Source organism: Gymnodraco acuticeps, unplaced genomic scaffold (genome assembly GCF_902827175.1).
Source record: "Gymnodraco acuticeps unplaced genomic scaffold, fGymAcu1.1, whole genome shotgun sequence".
Taxonomy (NCBI): Eukaryota; Metazoa; Chordata; class Actinopteri; order Perciformes; family Bathydraconidae; genus Gymnodraco; species Gymnodraco acuticeps.
This window is the reverse complement of record NW_022992244.1, coordinates 518,868-540,997: the sequence shown is the minus strand read 5'-3', so window position 1 is coordinate 540,997 and position 22,130 is coordinate 518,868. Positions and strand designations below refer to the sequence as shown.

The 22,130-nt window shown below is 41.8% G+C and overlaps 1 protein-coding gene across 1 annotated transcript in view; it reads right to left on the bottom strand.

The window, feature by feature from the left end:
• The window catches only part of arrdc1b (arrestin domain containing 1b), a 46,672-nt gene that overhangs the window by 18,958 nt on the left and 5,584 nt on the right, over positions 1 to 22,130 (bottom strand). The window contains exon 2 of the mRNA XM_034206335.1: positions 594 to 704. Coding sequence (XP_034062226.1) covers positions 594 to 704 — 111 coding nt within the window. The remainder of the gene's footprint in view (positions 1 to 593; positions 705 to 22,130) is intronic.

Sequence of the window (22,130 nt, the reverse complement as noted above, 5' to 3'; positions counted from 1 at the left end):
AGACCACTGAGACAAATGCAACATTTGTGATATTGGGCTATATAAATAAACATTGATTGATTGATTGATTGATGTCAACAACACTTATGTAAGATTCCCGTTTTTGTAAAATAATGAGTTTTTTTGTTTGACCATTAATGGCATCATAAAGATTTTTTTTTATAATAATACATTTGCTATGGAGATGCCTTTCACTACACCCAAGGACATTGCACAATTAATGAAATACTCTAATAGGCTGAAAACAGCAAAACATGTTTGAATTCTCTCTACTTATGCTATGACTGTGCTCTTTTGATAGATGTGCGTACGGGACTTTTTTATTGCGTGTAAAAAGAAGGTAGTGGGTATAATGTGGCAAGAGCAAAAAAAACTTGTTGGTGTTCAGAGGGTTAAACTATATAAAAGTGAAGGAAGATCTAGAGTTCAAACAATTCTATTAATTGGGAATGTTTATGCACCAAATCTGCACAACACGTACACATATTTCTGAGATAATTAGGATTACATGTGAAGCTTGTGCATTAACCTGTGTGTTTAGATGAAGATAATGAGCAGACAAGCTAATAAAAATTAAAAAAAACAGTTGTCACCTTTGTCAGCAATAGACAGCGTGCTGTTGAAGTACTGCTCCTCCAGAGCCCACGTGGCTTCGTTCATTTTGGTGGAGATCCCACATGATCCCTGACAGTAGACCTTGATGGCTGCGGAGAGAGGAGAGGAAATGAGTCATTCCACCGTCTGGCCCTTTACATGTTCACTGGGATTCTTTCACCGACATGTTCTGATTGGTCTGACAAACAAAAATACTTTATATGAAAAAACCTTTTGTTACTCTGGTTCATTTGTCAAACTGTCTCCTGAGGTGACGAGTTGCATTTGGTATTTCTGAGTGTTTTTCTGAGCATGTTACTGAAAACAATTCACAGTCATTTTCCTTCGCTATCCTGGGAACACTTATCATTTCATTTGGTAAGAGAAACAATGATTCTCTGGTGTCAGTTTGGGCACAGCAAGCACAATATACAGCGATTAGCATGAGAATGTCTCACAGGGACCCCTCCCTTAATCATGGTGGGCCTCTGGAGCTCGTCATGTGCATTCTGCTGCAGTGCTGGCTGTGAATGGGCTTCTGACAGCAGATGGAGGAGAGGAGGAGGAGCTACTTTATCTCAGAGCTGTTGTGAAATTCAGGAAGTTACTGCTTTGGATTATAACACTGATTGTTAGTCACCTGTAACGCCGTGCTACAGCTGAGTTTTACTGCGGGTGACGATGGTGCTCAGGTGGTGCAACAGGTTAGACAAAGCTGAGGTCATATCAAGATAACTGTTGATACAGAATCAGAGACGTAGACAGGTCCATATTGTAGTCCCAGGAAGTCATCAAGGAGATAAACTGAGTGGCTTCCAAGTAAAACAAAAAAAAGATTCAACTAATTTAATATTATAAGACAATTTATACGGAAAAAGTCAAATAAAAGAAGGTCAGTAGAAGCAGGGGGGCAGAAAGAAAATAGCCCTCCTGTGAGTTATCAAATGTCATCTTTTTGGTTCAAAAACCTCCAATATTATGGTGAAATACCTACTAACTTTATGAAAGATGAGTTTCAAAACATATACACAATCACAATAATGTCAAGCAGGGATGAGATAATGAAACAATACCAGGAAATGACCATATTTGAATGTTAAACTAAAGTAGGTGACAACAAGCTTTCTTTGTTTATTTCTATGATTTGTACAAATATTTGTGGTTCATAATGTAGCATGTTAACAAAGAAACACATGGAGAAATAGGGAGTATCCTCATTACGAGTCAATGCAGAGTTAGAGACATCTGAATGATCCAACGATCAAACAGATAGCATCAGTCTTTTGTTACACAACGACTTTTACAATTTCACACAGGTGCTGAATATGTTCCATGACGAACATCAGCACACACACACACACACACACACACACACACACACACACACACACACACACACACACACACACACACACACACACACACACACACACACACACACACACACACACACACACACACACACACACACACACACACACACACACACACACACACACACACACACACACACACACAACACACACACACACACACACACACACACACCACACACACACACACACCACACACACACACACACACACACACATTCCTAAAGCAATGCTGCTAGAAGGCTTACAATCTGTTATTGCAGCCATGATATTAAGCTACAACATTATATTGATGCAGAAATCAAGTAAATCCATTACTTTGTTTGCTCATTTATGAAAGAACAAAATCAACAAAAGGGTACACATTCTGGTATGATCAGAAATAATCTACAAACAGGCTCTGTTGTAAATGTATCACACCTCAGACTGACCAATCACAGGCCCATGCAGTATCCTGTGCTGGCATCACACACTCTCTCTCTCTCTCTCTCAAAGTGGCAGATGGCTGGGCTCTACACAGCGGCACGACGGTTGGCACAGTTTAAGGGAAGAGGTAAAACCGAAAAAATAGTCCAGCTCTAAAAAATACTCACAAAACCGAATGGTGCCCTTCAGCCATGCAGACTAACGTCCATTCATTTGGTCATTAACTACACACTGCAATCTGCCTCTCCAGCCATCTGCCTCATTCATGATTGAGAGTGATATCTTTATACTCAGTGCTTGAATTGGAATGAAAAAGGTGCCAGTACTCTAAAATCAGCAACTTTTTCAAGTCAATTTTATATATACAGCCCACAAACAAGAATTTGGCTACTATTTGGTGGGTTTGTCTCTTTACTACTGTATATTTTAGAAAGGTTCACTGTACTTAACATTTTTTATGATAGGCAGCGGATATGGCTAAAGCTCAGTAAGGTCAATATTAACTGAAAATATAGCAATCAAAGTCTAGATCTTCTGCTGAAGACACATGAAGCAGAGACCTTTCAGGTGAGAGCCCCTCTGGTGGTGTTCAACATTAATGACAAGGAAACAAAGCTCTGGTCAGAAGCATTTTTTATAAAAAGCTTTAACAAAATTAAGTATTTCTGTACATTTGAATGCAATCTAACTTTCCAACTCAGAAAACGAAAAACGAAAAAGTGCCAAAAGTCTTCTCACATGGCTGAGCTGCTTTGCAATATACTTCACCACTGAAGAATACAAATATGTATAAAGTAAACTATGATGCAATCTAACTTTCCAACTCAGAAAAATGATAAAGAGCATGAACAAAGAACATGTAAAAACAAATGCAAAATGTGCACAATCTAAAATGAGAAACTGTAACTGCAAGTAACAAAGTCTGAGCCATGGTAAAGAGTTACATTGAACACCAAGCTGATCAGATAACTCCCTGGTTGGTCTGAAGTCCTTCTATCTCCAGGATCTGTACAAATCGGCACATTATGCCAAAAGTCTTCTCACTGGGTGAGCTGCTTTGCAATATACTTCACATTGTTAGAAAAGGCTCCAGAAGGCCTTGGGGACATCAGTATCAGGGGCTGGAGCTGGACAGGCTCTTTCATCAGCACTTCTCCTTCCCTTTGCCAGCCAGGACCTCACATACTGTTCCGGATTGAACTGTCCTAGTGATGGTCCATTACATTTAATGAAAACCAGGCTGGACAGTCGGCTGACAGAGAGAGCATTCCTTTTTGCAGTAAGGATATCGTTCATGCAGCTGAATGCCCGCTCACACTCACTAGTGGAGACAGCGATGGTTCGGACTGCTTTCAGTAGAGGCTCCATGGCAGCAGGTGTACGGGATGCCCTGGTTTCCTTGTATTCGCGAAAGCCCTGAACAGTCTCTCTTCTGTCCACTTTCAGCACTTCGCACAAACGTAGCACCTCTACGTCCCCATACTGTACGTCTAACTCCTCTTCAGGCCAACTTCCAGGATGGATAACTTTCATGTCCTGGATTAGCTGATTGTCCCGGGCCTCCCGGCCATGTAATGGGATTTCTCTTGTGCTGACATGAGAGGAGGTTGTGGAAGTCATTCTGTGTCTCAGATTCTCTACCATACTGCGGAAAAACTGACCTGCATGAATCTGTACAAGCCTGCCATTCTCATGCAGGGCAACACCCTTGAAGGACTTCTCAGCTAGAGCTGTATGAACTGTAGTCATGTGTGGGCCAGGCATGGTGACCATGGATTCAAAAACTCGTATTTCTCGAGTTAAGAGCCTATCTGCTGTAGGCAGTGTCATCTCTCTTTTTTGGAGTTGCCGAGAGAGGTCGCTGAGCTCTGTGAGCGCATCGTACATCAGTCCCAGATTGCTGACAAACGTTGCAGATGTGAGCACATCATCCAGGCCCTTGTACTTTGCTCTGTCTCTGGAATCCCTGCTCGTGTCGTTTGCAGCATTTGTGAAGTGATCATGAAGCACTCGGTAGTTTTCCCAGACTGCTCTGACGCTCCTTTCACTTGAAGCCACCCAGCGGATGGACAAAACACGCCCTATCACCAGGAGACGCTGTCCGACTGCTTGCGCACACTGCGCTAACTGCCTCTGATTTTGGGGGAGGCATGGAACAAGGAATAGAGTTTGTCAAAAAAGATCTGGAAATGATTGAGCCCTGAGACCTCCTTGACCACATCCCCAACTGCCAGCTCTAGACGATGATTGGAGCAGTGCCACACAAACAGGCTTGGGAATTTACTACACAACTGGGTAGCAACGCCTGTTCTCTTCCCTAGCATGACTGAAGCCCCATCACATGCAAAAGAAACGAAACACTGACCTAAAAAGTCCTCGTTAAAATCTCTTCCAAGACACTCCATTAACGCCTTTGTGATGTCATCAGCCGTTGTTCCATCCAACTCGATCAGCTCCCAAAAAAACGTTTCGGGCTCAGCATCAGCTAATGCTGAGCGTAGACACACAACAAGCACCGTTTTACCACTAATAGTGGTAGATTCATCGACCAAAACACAGAGTTTTCTTTGGTTTTCTGGAATGTCTTTTGCCATTTTTTTCTTCAGCTCATGAGCTATGTGGTCGATGATTTCGCCACAGGTTTTATTGGAGTGCAAAACCCTGCCCACGTTCAGCCCATTCAGTTTCTGTACATTCAAATCAATTGGCATGTCTGTGAATGGCCGGCTATGTTTGCCAATTTTATATGCCGTTCGAAAAACTCTAATAGTGGTGTCTAATTCAGATTTATGCATAGACTGCACTTGATGTTGAATAATTTCACATGAAGCAGATGTAAGGATGTCAGCAGCTTTTACATGGGCTTGTGATTCTTTATGTTCTTTGATTTTTTTTCTCAGGCTAGCTTGTTGTTTGCCCTTGTCAACACCGAAATGAGACACTGCACACTCACCCCATTCAGTTGACAGTTTCAGTCCTTGTCCAGTGTGTATTCCCAAAGATTTGACATCTCTGCATATCCGACATCCTAGCTTCTTATCTTTAAGAAGGAGCCATGCATTGGTCTTGCAAAAATATTGCACCTGGTCCGTTGTCCAGCAGTCAGGTGCATCGCTTTGCCCGGTGTTGGTGGTGGCAGTTGCGCCAGCAGCAGCTAACGTTAGAGGCTCTGGAGGAGGCGGCGGAGCTAGTGCTAATGCTAATGCACTAGAACTTGGAGCAGGAGGATCAACCAAAGAAAGCTCCCCATCAGACACAATTTCCAACACAGGCACAGCATTCTCTGTATTTGAAGTTTCTTCCGGCGACAACCGCTGTCTTTTTGCACTTTTATTAATCCACGCTAACATTTTAGAAATGCTAATTTGTGACGTGACTTGCTTTCCTTCTCTCGGGGGCGTGCCTGCTCTGTTCTATCACTCTACATAGCCACCCACTGGGTGGGAGTTGCACTGCATAAACACAACACACGTGCATCTAGGTATGTAAATTGTAAAGCATTAAAACATGGTTTTACTAACAGTTTTCAGTATGTTGTTACTTCGGCATTATTATTATTATTATTATTTTGAAACGTGTATTACTATTAAATCACGGTCAAATAGGTTAATTTTGACATAGTCGTTTCCACCACAGTATTTACATGGAGAAGATAAGCCCCGCCCCCTCTCCAGCACGTTCTGTTTGAATGACAGGAGTAAACAGCTGACAGCCGCTGTGAAACTCCAGCGGTTAGAGCGATGAGAATGTCCGTTCGGCACCTCATGACGCATCTACTGAGTACCGGGCGGCTGTATATATATATATGGATGTATAATAAGAACGGCGGGAGAGTGTTGAGTACTGGCACGGTGCATGAGTACCGGAGTACCGCCAGCATGCCGGTACTGAGCAAGAAGTGCCGGTACTCCATGGGTCAGAACCAGAAGTGCCGGTACTGCGTACCGGTGAGTACCGGCCCAATTCCAGCACTGTTTATACTCCACATGTACTCCACATTATAGCTGCTCTCAGGAGTTATCACACTTCACAGACGCAAGTGTGGAAGTGTGAAACAAACATAAATATGTATATATATATATAAAGCCATTACTGCTGCAAGATATTATTTACAGCTGTCTGATGTGGAAAAAAGCTCAGCCCATTAAAGGTCAGCACAGGGGTAATCTGTTAATATCCCCGTTGGCGGCGGCAGCAGCAAGGAGAGGGGCTGCAGCACCGCTGAATAGTGTATCGTTGTGTCAGAAGAGATGGGATGCTTTAGCAGAGAGACTAGCTGTCAGTGGATGAATAATGGGTCAGCCTCTCCATGAAAAACAAGGAGCCAGGAGGACCAGGAGGAGTGATAATGTGTTTGATGAGACGCAAAATAAGACATTAAGAGGATATGTTGTGAGGTTTCATCACGAATACCGGCTGTTTGTTGGAAAGCAATGTGCAAGCCCTTCCTGATGTTGCCTCACACATAACACAATGACCACGTTCATTTCCACAGTCACATTAAAAGTCTAATCGGGGCATCCATATCTTAAACCTAAAATTAAACATGAGTCTTTGGCCTGGTTCTACCTCATGAGATTCCTTTTTTCTCTCCCTGCGAGAAAGACTCTCCCTTTCCCAATTAAGGACATTTAACTTTTGACATAGCTTAAAGTATAGTTATATGTTTATTGAGTGCACTTCCATCCACTACAGCATGTACTACAGATAGTTAAAAGGACAGAAAATATGATTTACTTAATAGGACACCAAACACTGCGATACAAAATGCCATTTATTGTTTACCAGTAAGGTAACTTAACACCCCACTTTGTTCCTTCTTTTGTGGGCTTTCAGGCAAATAGGAGGAATGTAGGTGAGTAGCATCAACACATGCCGGCGTAGCTAAACTAGGACAATCCACACATTTCCAAAGGCCTTTCTTTCATTCTTTCTAAAATCATGGTAATTTATATAGGCTTTGTTGAATTTGCATAAAAACAGGGTGATGGGAAAAGTGCATACTAACAAGTTTCAACAGCATTTTTGTTCAAATTGAAGAGATTATCCTAGCTGCTCTGTCACCTAAAGATGGCAGGAGTATACTGAACTGCACAAAAAGAACAAAACCCTAAAATACAATATGAAGGTATAAGAGTATGCGTACGTTAGGGGAGCAATTGGAGAACGATTTTTGGACCGACTAAGGAGGACAATTTGGTTGATAATGAGCTCCCAAACTATCGGTATAATCAATTTAATGGTAAGGGAAGTCCATAAAGTTCCAATCCATGCTAAGTTGGTTATCTACAATGCTAATTTTTAAGTATTCCTTCACAAACTTCAGACGTTTAAAGACTAAAATCTGCAGTGCAGACTCAATTGACAGGATGTGGTTTGGTTTCGTGAAGCTGGCGGTTTCCAACTCGTCCACACACCAGTAGCTCTGGGTTACACCTTGTACAGCACAGGAGTCTGTCAGAAGCCAGCTCTTTGCAGAATAAAGCAGTGCCTCAGGAACACAGACACTCAGTAGTAAGAGGGAGGCCGGCAGCGGAGCATACTGACTCAGCAGCTGCCTGCATGTGTTGCCAACACACTGGAGTCTGTCCAGGTCCTCTCCGCGGTTCAGTGAGTGTCTGTAGGCGGAGATGATCCTCGTGCTTCTACTCATTCGATTTTACCAACTAGACGGTGTGGGCAGGCAGATCCAGGAGAGAATTCGTAGTTTCTCCACCTCAGGCAGTTTTAACATGACTGCTACAGTATGTTGTACGAAGCAGTTCTGTGGTGCCTATTAGAAAAGGGTGATGTTGGGTCATGGAGGATGTGGGTGGAAAGTGAGGTTATATGTTTTGTGCCATTATGCATCTGTGGCTGGTTGATAAAGTCGAACAAAAGATGTCTGATGATGAGAAACAGACGGTATAACTGATGCCAATATGATATCTGTCTTTGTTATATGGTACAAAGAAGGAGCTTCTGGCCTGATGAAAAAATAAGAGAAGATCCAAATCCGACCAGACAGTCATGCTAGCTTTTCAGTCTGCACCGAAAAAATATTTTGTATTAATAACCAGCCCTACATATACCACGGCCTATTACCAGGTGCAGAAAGGAGTTGTTTTGCCCATTTGTCAGCGGGATTAGGAAAGACCTAACGGCCCTGTTTGAAACTGAAACTTGGTAGAAAGGTGTTCAATTTTGTGTTCAGGCATACACCGGTAAAATGACTTGGTCATCGCCCTCATCGTTGTTTTGTTCCTGCCACAGCACCAAGGACCAACCTAAGCACATATCTATTCTTGGTGCAATCGGTAACACAAGTTTTTTTAACACTGTGTGGTACATTTTCTTCACCACAGATCCCGAACACTCATTATTTTTCCCCTAAAGGAAATAGCCTAGTAGGAGTTTGCACTCTCCAAATGCCCTGTTGTCAGTTTCAACAGTGCAAGTTAGCTTAACTGTAGCAGGTACTGTTGCCATGATAAATCACTGTTTTATTATCTACGGTGGTTAAAAGTTTTTATAGCTGTCTTTTGTAAATTACTCTACATTCATATAATAATATATTGCAGTTTCTTCTTGGGGAGGTTTTTGAGTTCACAAGTTCCTTTATTACCACTCCCTGTGCAGGAGTTTTGTCCTTCAGGGAATTCATTCCTGAAAATATGTGCCAGTTATACAAGAGTCATTAGATAAACAAAGGCAAGCATTGTTTTACGACAGCGTTTCTTTACAGAAAATAATGTTCGAACACTGATGAGCAGCAGTGCTAAACATTGAGTCAAAACAGACTTGAATGTTATAATGAAAGAAATGTGTCTGTGAGATAAAACCATTAAGTCGGAGCTTGCTGCTTGTTGCATCAGTGCATGAGTCAGCTAGGCATACCGGGAAGCTGGGCTGATAATGTCGGTTCCTTATTTACACTGATTACACCAGTTTCAGTTGACGGCTGGAAGCACAAAGGAGCCTCAGTTTGCTTAAAGGGATAGTGGAAATCCGCGAATTTTGGGTTTAACTTATGTATTTTTATTAAAAATAAGCATAATAAACAATTTTTTTTTATTTCATGCTCCTAGTTTCATTTTATTTTCAATTTTACTGCGCCCTCTCAATGAAACAAAATACTTCGGGAATCGTCGGGAATCTTCGGGTGATGACGAGAGCATAGGAAGACGGGCACAAACAATGGCGGACATTCAATAGCATTTGCATGTGAATAGCCGAGTATATTTCCATAAATATGATGATTGATTATCAGTAAAAAATTCTACGTGACACAACGACATTGGATTAACCTTGAGATGCGTTTTTATTCCGTTGAACACAACTTTTGATCACAAATCAAAAAAGGTAAGACGTAATTATTGTAATATTTTTGGAACCGGATGTTGTTTACTTTCTCTTTTCTGGCTGATAGCTCCAGGAATTCGAGGTCGGACAGTGATGACATTACATGTGTGGAATCTGTGGAGTCTCAGCTTTAAATCGTATATCTTGTTTGTGCAGTTAAGATAGTAATAAGGGCATTTCTACCGTGTGTTGTGTGTAAAAAAGCGTTAGCATTAGTTAGCATTGTTTCGCTCAATGCTAATTCAAAGGCTTGGTATTACTCTTGTGTTTTTTCTAGCTAACAATTGTTCTTATTGTCAGTTAGCGGAGTTTCTTACCTTTAAAAGGGTATGAAACATTAATAGTTTCATAAATGTTAAGAAGCCCTGAGACATGTGAGAGAAAACAAACTGTGGGAGGGGTCCACTGGGGGGACCTTCGGGCTTAACTGGTTAACAATGATTAATATTTGTAAAGGCTACAGGTGATCTTAAGATGCGTGAGCTATGCTTAGGGACCTACCAGTCAAGATTATTTGTGCGTAGGGGTGCATCATCTGGCGCCTGGTCCTGGTCATCCTCGCCATTGCCCATGCCGTGAACCATCACCTCGGGCTCGAACAAATAAGGACGTAATGGTCCATCGTCTGGCTCAATATTCTCACCATCGTCGCTTACTGAACCGGATTCAGATTCAGTTCCTAAAACGACATTTTCGTAGGAAAGCCGAGAGGATGTTTCTGACTCGCTATCATCACTGGATACCTCGTACAATCCTTCTTCTTTGTCTGGTATATTTGCCCTTCCACGTTCATTCTGCATAGACGCCATGGTTTGTTATCGTATCGTCTTCCTGAGTTTTCGTCACTTCCGGTTTGGCTGAGTCGAACATTTCGTTTCTAAAAAACTTCGGGGAAGCTGCAATAAAGTGCTTCTAACATGCGTAAGGCAATTATTATATTTTTTTAAATCAGGTGTGATTGTTTTGGTACGTAATTATGCTTGTATATAAGTTCAAACGAAACTATTTGAGGTTCCATTTCCACTATCCCTTTAAGGTCTGAACTTTAGCAGAAACAAAGCAGAATGAGGAGACCCTCCGACCTCTCAGACAAAACACACCAGAGAGGAACTGCGTCTTTACGACGGCTACAGCTTCATCCTGAAGTGGGTCAGGAGTGTGAACGGGATTGATCAGCATTCCTCACATGCACTAAAAGTCTCCTTGGACGTCACATATACATTCCAGCATAATGAGAGAGGGACATTCCCAAAGCTGGGTCTGTGTGATAAGACTGGACTGCTTTAAATGAAGCGTATGGAGCAGAGGTTGCGCTAGACTTTTTCGCTGCCCGTCATTTTGACGGACAGGATCGTAAAACTTCCGTCAAAATCCAGAATGACCCGTCGGCCTTTACACAACTCTGACGAGGGGGGGAGAAAGCATGCTCGTGAACTGTCAACGGGGGGGGGAGACAGTTCACATGCGTCGTGTTATGCATGGCTGCTGCACCTCGCGGGAGCGTGCACAGCGTCAAGCCAAAACTCACAGACATTTCAATGATTTGTACGGCACAGTTAGGTTTGGAAACGGTATAATTTCCTTTTTGGAGGGCATGCATAACACGGCATAACACCGGAGCCTCGCTGCGGGGAAACTTTGGCGCTGTTCCGAGTTTGTTCTAATCTGTCAAAATGACGGACTGCTTTCAGATTTGTCCGTCATCGTTAAAAAAAATCGGAACATATTCGGTTAACGCGACCTCTGGTATGGAGGAATGTGGAGAACCACGAAAGAGGATGAAGCAGTGCAGTTCAGTTTTGTGGAATAGTTATTGAAAAACGTTTATTAATTCGACCAATAGGTTTGTTATAGCTGTGGGTAAGTCCTGGGATTGTAGCGATTTGATATCCATACCATTGATATAGTCTTTGTTTTTTGTGTATCGTCATTGCCTGGTGTTAAAGGATGCATTACATCAAAGTGATGTCATTTCCGGAATTTACCAGATTTAGCTTTTCTCTTAATTGCATTTGCCCACTTAGTCAATAAGTAAACATTACTATAAGTTATTTATACAAAAATCTCAATGTGTACATTTTTTTTGCATAAGCATTTACCCCGATATCTGAATATGGAGGTATTTGATTGTTTCCTTTACATTGCCCACACCTAACTGAGGGGTCTACATTTTAAACCTGGGATGCTCTTAAACACGTATTACGTCTAATTACATACATTACATTTACACTTTCACACTGACGCCAGAGTATTGTCAGTTCCGAAGGAAAAACAATCCTCAGTTAGTTTGCAATATTCATGAAGAGAATCCTACAGAATGATTCTGCACAAAGATCAATTACAATTGAGTTGTCGTTTCTCTGTATGAGTCATTATGCAAGCAAGGTCAGACCTGTTTTTCTGGGGGAGTTTGAGATCATTGTTATTCTTGCATGATTAACAAAAGCTGTGAAGGACACAGAAAGTAACATAAATCACATGATTATTTCGAAAAACTTTTTACGGACATATTTCAAGTATCCTCCTCACACACTGGTCACAGCCTTCCTTCTGAACCCCAGGAGAGCCGAGTAATCCGATGCTACAGTACACTTACTAGCTTCATTCAATCTTTAAGCGCTGCAAACAATTAGTCCTTCTCACTTTTCCAACATCTCCCTCGTCTCCTTTCTCTTCTCAAAACACGGCCACCTGATCTTATGATCTATTACTCCCGAGTGTAAGGGAATCCCCTTCAGCTGAACAGAGGCCGGGTTGTTCGTTCAGACATGTCCTGCGATACCTCACTGTAAGCCCACTGACACGCAGAAACTCTGCATTGAGAGAAAGGAAGATCAAATGAATGCACGGCTTAATGCCCTCTATTAGAGCTGTTCTACCATACAGCCTCAGGAACTAAGAAGCCGCGGAACACATCTCAGAGACAGCCTCTTAATGTTCAATTAGTGCATTTGTGCATAAGGATTTAAAAACCATAAAGTGCAAATCATGTCTTCAGACAACAGTTTAAGGTATGACACATTAATGACCGTCTTTTGAGTATACACTGTACCTGAATTTGTTACTGAGTTTCTGAAAAAGGTTGCTGAAAGGTTCCAGCAGTCAAACAGGACCATATGTCTGTAATACATGTGTCAACTCTGCTTACTCAGCAACCCATAATCCTTATTGTATATCCCCTGTAACCATCACAATGTACAGACTGGTGATGAATGAAAGGAACGGTATAAGTAAGTGACTAGAGAAACATAGCTCATGCAGATCCTTCCATAGAGGACACAGAGGTTCAATAGATGGTTTCATGAGTATTCAATTGATGTGTAGGATGTTAAGGCTCCAATTAACAATTACACTCATCTTCAATTAATAAGCTTTTTCTTTTTTTTAGATGAACCAAAAACCCAAACGATGAATAAAAAAAAAAGAATTCATAACATTTTTGAAATTATGAAAAATGCCCATCGCTGTTTCTCCAAGTCCAAAGTGATGTCTTTAAATGCCCATCGCTGTTTCTCCAAGTCCAAAGTGATGTCTTTAAATGTCCATCGCTGTTTCTCCAAGTCCAAAGTGATGTCTTTAAATGTCCATCGCTGTTTCTCCAAGTCCAAAGTGATGTCTTTAAATGCCCATCGCTGTTTCTCCAAGTCCAAAGTGATGTCTTTAAATGCCCATCGCTGTTTCTCCAAGTCCAAAGTGATGTCTTTAAATGTCCATCGCTGTTTCTCCAAGTCCAAAGTGATGTCTTTAAATGCCCATCGCTGTTTCTCCAAGTCCAAAGTGATGTCTTTAAATGTCCATCGCTGTTTCTCCAAGTCCAAAGTGATGTCTTTAAATGCCCATCGCTGTTTCTCCAAGTCCAAAGTGATGTCTTTAAATGTCCATCGCTGTTTCTCCAAGTCCAAAGTGATGTCTTTAAATGTCCATCGCTGTTTCTCCAAGTCCAAAGTGATGTCTTTAATGTCCATCGCTGTTTCTCCAAGTCCAAAGTGATGTCTTTAAATGCCCATCGCTGTTTCTCCAAGTCCAAAGTGATGTCTTTAAATGCCCATCGCTGTTTCTCCAAGTCCAAAGTGATGTCTTTAAATGTCCTGTTGTTGTCGGTTCAAATCCCGAAAATGTAGAAACACAATTTCTGACATGCTTTATAGAAAATGACGTTCAATGATGTTCAATCATCACAATAGTTGATTTTTGTGTTGATGTACTTCATGATTAAGCGATCTAATACAGGCCTCACTAAGCAATATCCACCACCATCAACAAAACATCTAATGTACATGTATGTATAAGAAGTCTAACAACAGTGGGTGATATAAGATGTTAGCTATGTCAAATTGCTGAGTGCTGTAATATTAATTGCACACTCAGCTCCAGTAATCTGTCAGCATTGAATGATGGACCAGGACGTGCTTTGCGCCATTAGTGAGATCAGTTTATGGTGTTTGCGTGTATTAAAGTTTAGGTGCACACACATCTATCTGCATGTACGGTACTCACAAATCCCTGCGTATGTTTGCATCCATGTGTAAGAGGCTTATCCCCGCGGAAGTTACATCATGAAACAACCAGCACACGTGTAATCTGCACTCTGACTCGCTCCCACTCTACGATGTTTACACATTTCACTGCAACAGCTTCAAATTCACACGGACGTCATGACCTGCCTCCGTTTTCAATCTGTCAGGACAAAACAATTAGATATTCACATATTCAGAGCGACTTTAGCACCATGACATCATATATAACCAGGGGTGCACATAACTTGTTTGCCCTGGTTCTCAAAGGAGCACCTGGAGATGTTGCTTGGTGCTCATCCTTAAAATGAAATAAACCGTAACTTTTGAGGGGGTCTTTATTTGCCGGACACACGGCACTGAACACACATGCAGAGGTGAACACAGAACACACATGCAGAGGTGAACACAGAACACACATGCAGAGGTGAACACAGAACACACATGCAGAGGTGAACACAAGACAACATTAGCACGACCAGTAATCCTACAAGCTGTCATCACTACCCTCCTGACTGTTCTCCTCTCTGTCTTCCTCTCTGTCAGACATGGTAGCTGATGATGTAGGCCTACTACTTTCTCTCTGGTTGAGTCTGCGATTAGCTGCTTGCATCCACAAGTCAACAGCTGGTTTTGGGTCGAAAGTCTCTGTTGTCATCTTAGACAAGTGGATGTAGTCAAATAAGTATACGTGAACATAACCAATAACCTACCATAGCCAATAACAAATGAATGTAACTTATTTTATTTGTGTTGTTCATATCTTATTTTACCTTAACATTTATTTATGCATTTTTTTTAATCTCTCCAGTTTTAAAGGATATGTTTGGTTACTGTTCTATAGTATACATTGGAATGATTTCAAACCTGTTTATCTCAATAATTATAAAGGAGTGCCTTGGAAATATGTGTTTACATAAATTGCGACCAAACCATTTGAACTTAGACTAAAGTGAACTATCTAAACACTCAGAGTCTTTACCTCACTGAGCTGTAGTATCAGCCTCTCAGTCTGACTGGAGAGGACTCTCCCTCCACATCATTGTAGAAACATCTTCTTATATCCGTTAGAGCAGCTAGCACGGCACCAGATTCTAATAACAACTGCGCTGGAACCGGTGCACCCTCCCTCTCTCCCTCGCATTTTGGCTGTGAGCTGCGGGCGCCGGATAAGCCAACATCCCCCATTTTCATCACTTACAGCGCCCATCGTACAGGGCAAATGAAACGTGTAACCGGGGTGAAAAGGGTGTTACATTTACTTAATTATGAATATTGTTACATCAAGGCCGAAAATTAGGATGAGCCCCAACGGTCAAAATGTTTTTTTCCCTCCCAGAGCTGCCAGCGCAGCGCCTCCACAGATCTGGCGCCCTAGGCGAACATCTAGCCAGTGCTACGGGCCGGCCCTGAGTTCATATCATGGTTCATACATGTATGCAACTCGCAAATATCTTTCTCTCTCTCTCTCTCTCATCTCTCCTCTATTTTCTCTTTTCCCTTCTCTCTTCTCTCTCTCCCTCTCTCAATGTTGGTACGCAAATGCGCTTTGTTTCAAATGACCCGGTGCTCTTTTTTTGGCGGAGGTGCGCATGCGCACCTGGGCACCAGTTATGTGCAGCCCTGGATATAACCAATGTAGCAATAAGACAATGAAGCATGTAACTCTCTTGATGTTTCCTCCATTGTCCTGGTGTTTGTTTAAGGCTCAGTTAGGATTAATGGTCTTAACTAAACCAGCTTAGGATCACTTTTGATGGTATCCGTGACAACAGAGACATTACATTTAAGCATTTGACTTCTCCTTTGTGGCCATCAGCAATATCCGTATTAGACCTGATCTCACTGTTCTGGTGGAAGACACAAAGCAGCTTGTTTCAGTACAGAATCAATGACAATCTTTAAAAACATTAGAACTACATTTTAAGATCAAGATCAGGATGTAAACTGAAGCCAAACTAAATTGAGTGTATTATCATGAACGTAAAGGCCTACCAATGTGACTTTAATGAGTCATAGACTAAAGTTTATTCAGAGAGTTTGACTATTCTCTTTGCATCTATGTTAACTAATACAAATTAGAAAATGTGAATCGTGTGATTGCCTGTGGGAAACTGTTGTTATCAGCCACATAATTACAAAAGAGAGATATTTACTTTGGTGCAAACTACAGTTATCAGAGATTAGTCATATAGTATCAGCTGACGCCCTACAGTGACCTTCAGACCTTTGCTCACTCCCTCTCAATGTCACCAGCTGGTTTTATGATGAGGGTGTGTTGGAAATGTGGCAGTGTTTTTGTTATTTGGTCCACGTCTGACTCATCAGTACCGCCCAAAGACTCGGGGCTCAAGAGCCGTTATCATGAGCGTAACTTTGTGAAGAAGCAGCTCCCAGCGATAGAAGTTGTGTTTTAGAAAGATGTAGCACCCACACAGTGTTTTATGTGCAAACATATGTACATTGTCATGAGAGACATTTCATTTGTAGCTTCAAATCTGCATTCTCCAAAGAATCAGTGCTAAAAAGTGACAAAAGAGAAAACGAACGTATACTCAAAGTAAAAAGTATTGCCACTTCTAGCCTTCCATGAACATAATGTCTCACAGCTGAGGGCCTTGCAACATGCACACATGAAGCATAAAGAAAAGAAAACAGAACATTTGTGGAAATAAATAAAGACCTGACACACAAAAGAACCACCAAGGAAAACGTTATCTTATTCATGCAACAGTCTAACCCTAGGAACTTTGATTTGCAATATAATAAATCACATAATAAACAGCTGAAACCAGATTTTTGGGGATATTTTCTGTCAATTAAAGATAATTAACCAATTAAAACACTTTAGCCTATGAATTGGCGTCCCATTAACTAATAAATATAATAATAATGCATTTTATTTATATAGCGCTTTTCACAACTCAAAGACGCTTTACAGTATGAGGGAGGGTAGACAAACAAGGACAGGCAAACAAGTAAGTATAGTAAAATAAAAAATAAATAAAAAGGCAGTCAAGAGGAAGTTGATTGAGAGGGGGGGGCTTATGGGTAGACAGAGTTGAAAAGATGTGTTTTGAGGCGGGACTGAAAGACTGTGAGGGACTCAGAGTCACGGAGATCTTGGGGGAGGGAATTCCAGAGCCGAGGAGCTGCCACTGAGAAGGCTCTGTCCCCAAAGCTGCAGAGTGTGGATGTGGGAATGGATAGGAGTCCGGCTGCGGTGGATCGGAGGGACCGTGGGGGTTGATAAGGATAAATATCATGTTATCTTTCCAACAATCGTTATAAGAATGATTATTGTGTGGCATATAGCTTCCATTATTATCAGCCTATGATGACTCCCATCATATGTCTTGCTGTATTTTAGAAAACGGTGTATAGAGAATCTGGATGCTGATCTCTAGGTTCTCTGTGATCACCAACTATGTTATGAAACCACAGCTCTCTGAATGGTCCGAATAGAAGCAAGTGTCCTGCAGTGGCATTACATCCAACATGACAAAAGCCCGGCTTTGTCTGTAAATATAGGTGAAGAGGTCGATGGAGGATTATCAGCATGTGGGGGAAGATGGAAGCCTCCCTTGGCCTTGAAAAGCTAAACCAAACACACACACACACACACACACGGCCTACAGATGACTTAATCTCTGTTCCCTGCTGGGAGTTTTTCAATGTGGTTTCTCACTCCCCTCACAGCCTGTCAGGCATCTTAGCAAGGTAGCGTATCGACTGCTTCTCTGCTGTATTTATAAACAATGCAAGTTAAAGTCCCGTGAATATAATGTGTGGTTCCTTGGATAGTAATAATCCACAATTAGAATTAACAAACTGTCTCTTTAGCAGCTTTACTGTATGTTGTTGGCTACTTTTTTCAGTAGTTATCAACTAATATATACTGATCAGGGTTCCCGTTAACCAGAAGAAGATGTTGTAGACAAATCTAAATCTCTCTGGTCGTATTGACCGGTATAAATAATTTGATGTAAGCACAATTTTAAATGTATTAAAAATAGGCTGACGAGATAAGTTGGCACCCGCCGCTCCGATCAATGCCACAAGCGCGAAACGAGATGCCATCTCTGTGAGAACCCTTGTGTGACCCTTTCTTGCAATATATTTTTCGCAAGATTCTTGCCAATAGAAAGCCGTTATCGCAATAAATGTATCTAAAATTCAATTTCAATTTACTTTGAGAAAAAAAGAGTCAAGTCTTCCCAGTTCTCGGGCCAGCAGGTGTATGTGTACATTACATACAGATGTTCTGAGATTATCCTGTGTGGGCCGGCATGACAACATGACATACGTAACATTTCACAACACGCCAGCTGAACCATAAACCAACATCTTATCTCCCAGCTGAGATAGAACACTTCTATCTTTAGTGCCTTTGTTAATGTTTTGTGCCACTTCCACAGAAGAGTGACTTCCTCTCTGTATTCTACAAAGCCTAGGAAGTGGGACAGCTTTACAGAGAGGAGGGGGGGTGTTTCTGTGCTCATCAGGGGGCAATGAGACAGAATCCATTATGATAGGCCTAAATAACCAGCTGTGGGGTTGGGCAGGGTGCTGCTTATGGAGGTCAGAGGATAGTTATTATGAACATGAATACGTCGGAGGGGAGAGGGGGAGCAGCTGGTGTCGATAGTTACAGTTAACCACTTCTGTTGGTGCACGGACTCATAGAGTACTGTACAGTGGATCCATGTCATCCGCCCACATTAAAGGGCAGCAGTGAGAATTCATTGCACACTGAGCCACTGGGTGTTTCTCAATGTCGAGGACGCTTGCTTGGTAGCACGTCTTCCGAGTCACTTGCTTCAGAAGTGAGGCAAGAATCCTTCCTAGCCTCGGAAAACGAAGAATTGTGGAACAGGCTAACAGGTGTGCGTCATATGCGAGGCCATATTTATATTGAGTATGCCGAAGTGTCATAGCAGCCTATTAAACAAAAGTGATCAAAACAAGGAACAACCTCTAAGGAAACCTAAAAGGCCAGCTGATGTGTAAAAGGTGTCCTCTGGATGCCTGAGTCCACTGGTCTCAGTGCAGTTTTTCAGACAGATCTTTAATCAGCCTCCCTCAGGGAGGTGATGTCATGATTAACTCAGGCCCCGGAGTCTAGACAGTCACACAGAAACCCTGTCCTGCAGTGATGTGTTCTTGAGCCAGGACAAAGAGACACTCATACTCTAGAGTCAATTACAATTTCACTGAGTGTTTTTTGGCCACAGTGTGTGCCTTAAGGAGATAAGCTAAAGTCAAAACAGTGATGAATGAGTTTAATGCACTTTCATTTCTATTTGAAAATTGGGGTTACGTTTCTTGCCCAAGGACACAGGCATGTTGAGTGCATGGGCTGGGGTCAAACCACTATGTTACAGATGGGTAGAAAACCACTCTATTGCTTGATCTCACACGCTTTTGTAATTATAGACAAGACAGAGGTGTGTAAGGGGGTTTGTGTGTGGGTACACATGCCTGAAGTCAGCTTTGTGTGAACCTAGGGGACGTCTAGTCTTGTTTACATAGAGCCGGTGGTTTGTATCACCACGGATGATGATTGGGTTACAGTGAATGTTTGTGTTGCTGATTTGCTGAAAGCTAAACGTAAGATACTGCCACCGGAGAACTACACTGCATAAAAGATCTCATTTACACTCGCCGCAGTTTTAAAGACTCCTTAGAAAATACATTTCTGATCTACTGCTAAATGATGAACCATCCAGATCTCTCAAGTCTTCAGGGACTGGTCAGCTTTCTGTCCCCAGAGTCAGAACTAAACATGGAGAAGCAGCGTTCAGTTATTATGCTCCAAATATCTGGAACAAACTCCCAGAAACCTGCAGGTCCGCTGCAACTCTGACTACTTTTAAATCCAGGCTGAAGACTTTTCTTTTTGCCGCTGCTTTTAATTGAACTATTCATATCTTAGACTGCACTGTAACTTTTATCCATGTACTTTTTCTTTTAATGTTTCTTTTATTATCTTTTCTTTTTAATGACTGATTTTAAATGCCATTTTCTTAATGTCTTTCATTTTTGTAAAGCACCTTGAATTGCCTTGTGTTGAAAGGTGCTATATAAATAAACTTGCCTTGCCTTGCCTTAGATATACAGCAGGATAAAGATAAATGAGGGAACACATGGGTAGGGTTTCGGGTCAAGTGAACTTTCACTTCAGGTGATTCATTTATTTATTTTCCGCTGCATCACAGCTAGCACGCAGTCACCAGGACTTCACCTTTAAAGGTCATACACGCCGAGACAAGGAGTTACAACATCTCTGATATCAGGTGACTATACATGCTGCTAAGTGCTAACACACGAGAGGAGACCCACGCAGGCTGAATGGCTGCTCCCACTTCTTCAGATCTATATTGTTCACCATTAACTTCTTTCAGTCAATATCGCAAATCAAACATGTAGTGTGTAGAGGACATATTTACGTGAAGTGCTAAAACAGGACTGATGACAAGGAGATTTATAACAACACATTACCCAAATAGTTTTGCAGAAATGTGGTCGTAAACCAATGTGTTGGAGAAATGTCTGCATTATTACAGCACTTTTCCAGTCTTTGGAGCCCCTCAAAACACTTACAGCTACAGCAGTCACAAAACATTTTGACATGGCGATGGTGCAATCTGCAAAGTTAAGGGACATGGCAATTTCATCCAGAGGGAACCATGAATAACGAATATCGTGATGTCCAATAGATGTAGAGACATATCACTAAAAATCCCAAATCTCAAACTCATATTGGCACTAGCTAGAGGAAAAGACTTTCCTACTAAAGTGAAATGAATGTTATATGAACAGAATTGTTCTAAGGTTTAAAGGTGGGGTCGGTCATTTTGGAGAAACCAGCTCGAGTGCGCTAGAATTTGAAAATACACAACCGGAAAAAATCTGCCTCTTCCTTACAGAGCCCCTCCTCCAACACACACGAACGCGCACATGACCAATGAGGGCACGAGATAAGTTTGTGCACAGATGGAAGGCTGACAGGCAGGTAGGCCATCCAGTTACTTTAGCCGGGGCGGCTAAAATGATTGGTCGTGCTTTTTACAGTACTACGGCTTCCACAGATAAAGTTTTTGTATGGATTTTTTGTCAAAGCACTTTAGATATTCATTGCTATCGGGATGTTAAAGGTGGAGTAGGTAAGTTTCAGAAACCGGCTCGAGATACACTTTTTGTTATAACTGGCTAAACGGATTGGATTGCTGCCCTGTCTGTCAGCCTTCCATCTCGTGCACGCACAAATGTATCTCGTGCCCTCATTGGGCGTGCATTGCGCGTCCATGTGTGTTGGAGGAGGTGCTCTGTAAGGAAGTCTGAAGGAAGGGGCGGATTCTTTTCGGCTGTGTACTTTCAAATGTTAGTGCACTCGAGCCGGTTTCTGAAACTTACCTACCCCACCTTTAAGAGCATTCCATGGAATATAACAAAAAGTGTATCTCAAGCCGGTTCCTCAAACTTACCTACCCCACCTTTAAGGGCATTCCATGGAATATAACAAAAAGTGTATCTCAAGCCGGTTCCTCAAACTTACCTACCCCACCTTTAAATTGTATGCGTCTACTGGAAGTAAGGTTGAGCACAGTACAGTAAGTTGCTCATTCATGACTGTGCTTTAACAACCTTCTTTGTGAGGAGGCTGATCGATAGACGTTCTGTCTAATGGTCTGCATCATCAATAATTGAGTGAGTCCGCACATTTGGCCTCTACAATAGTCAGCATCCCAGAAAAGGTGTATGAACTAGGTATGCTTATTACTGTAATATTCCTCTGTCATTTCATCGTACACACCTTACTCACGATGCAGGATAAATAAAACACCAACAGGATCCATATACAGCTCATATATGGATATAT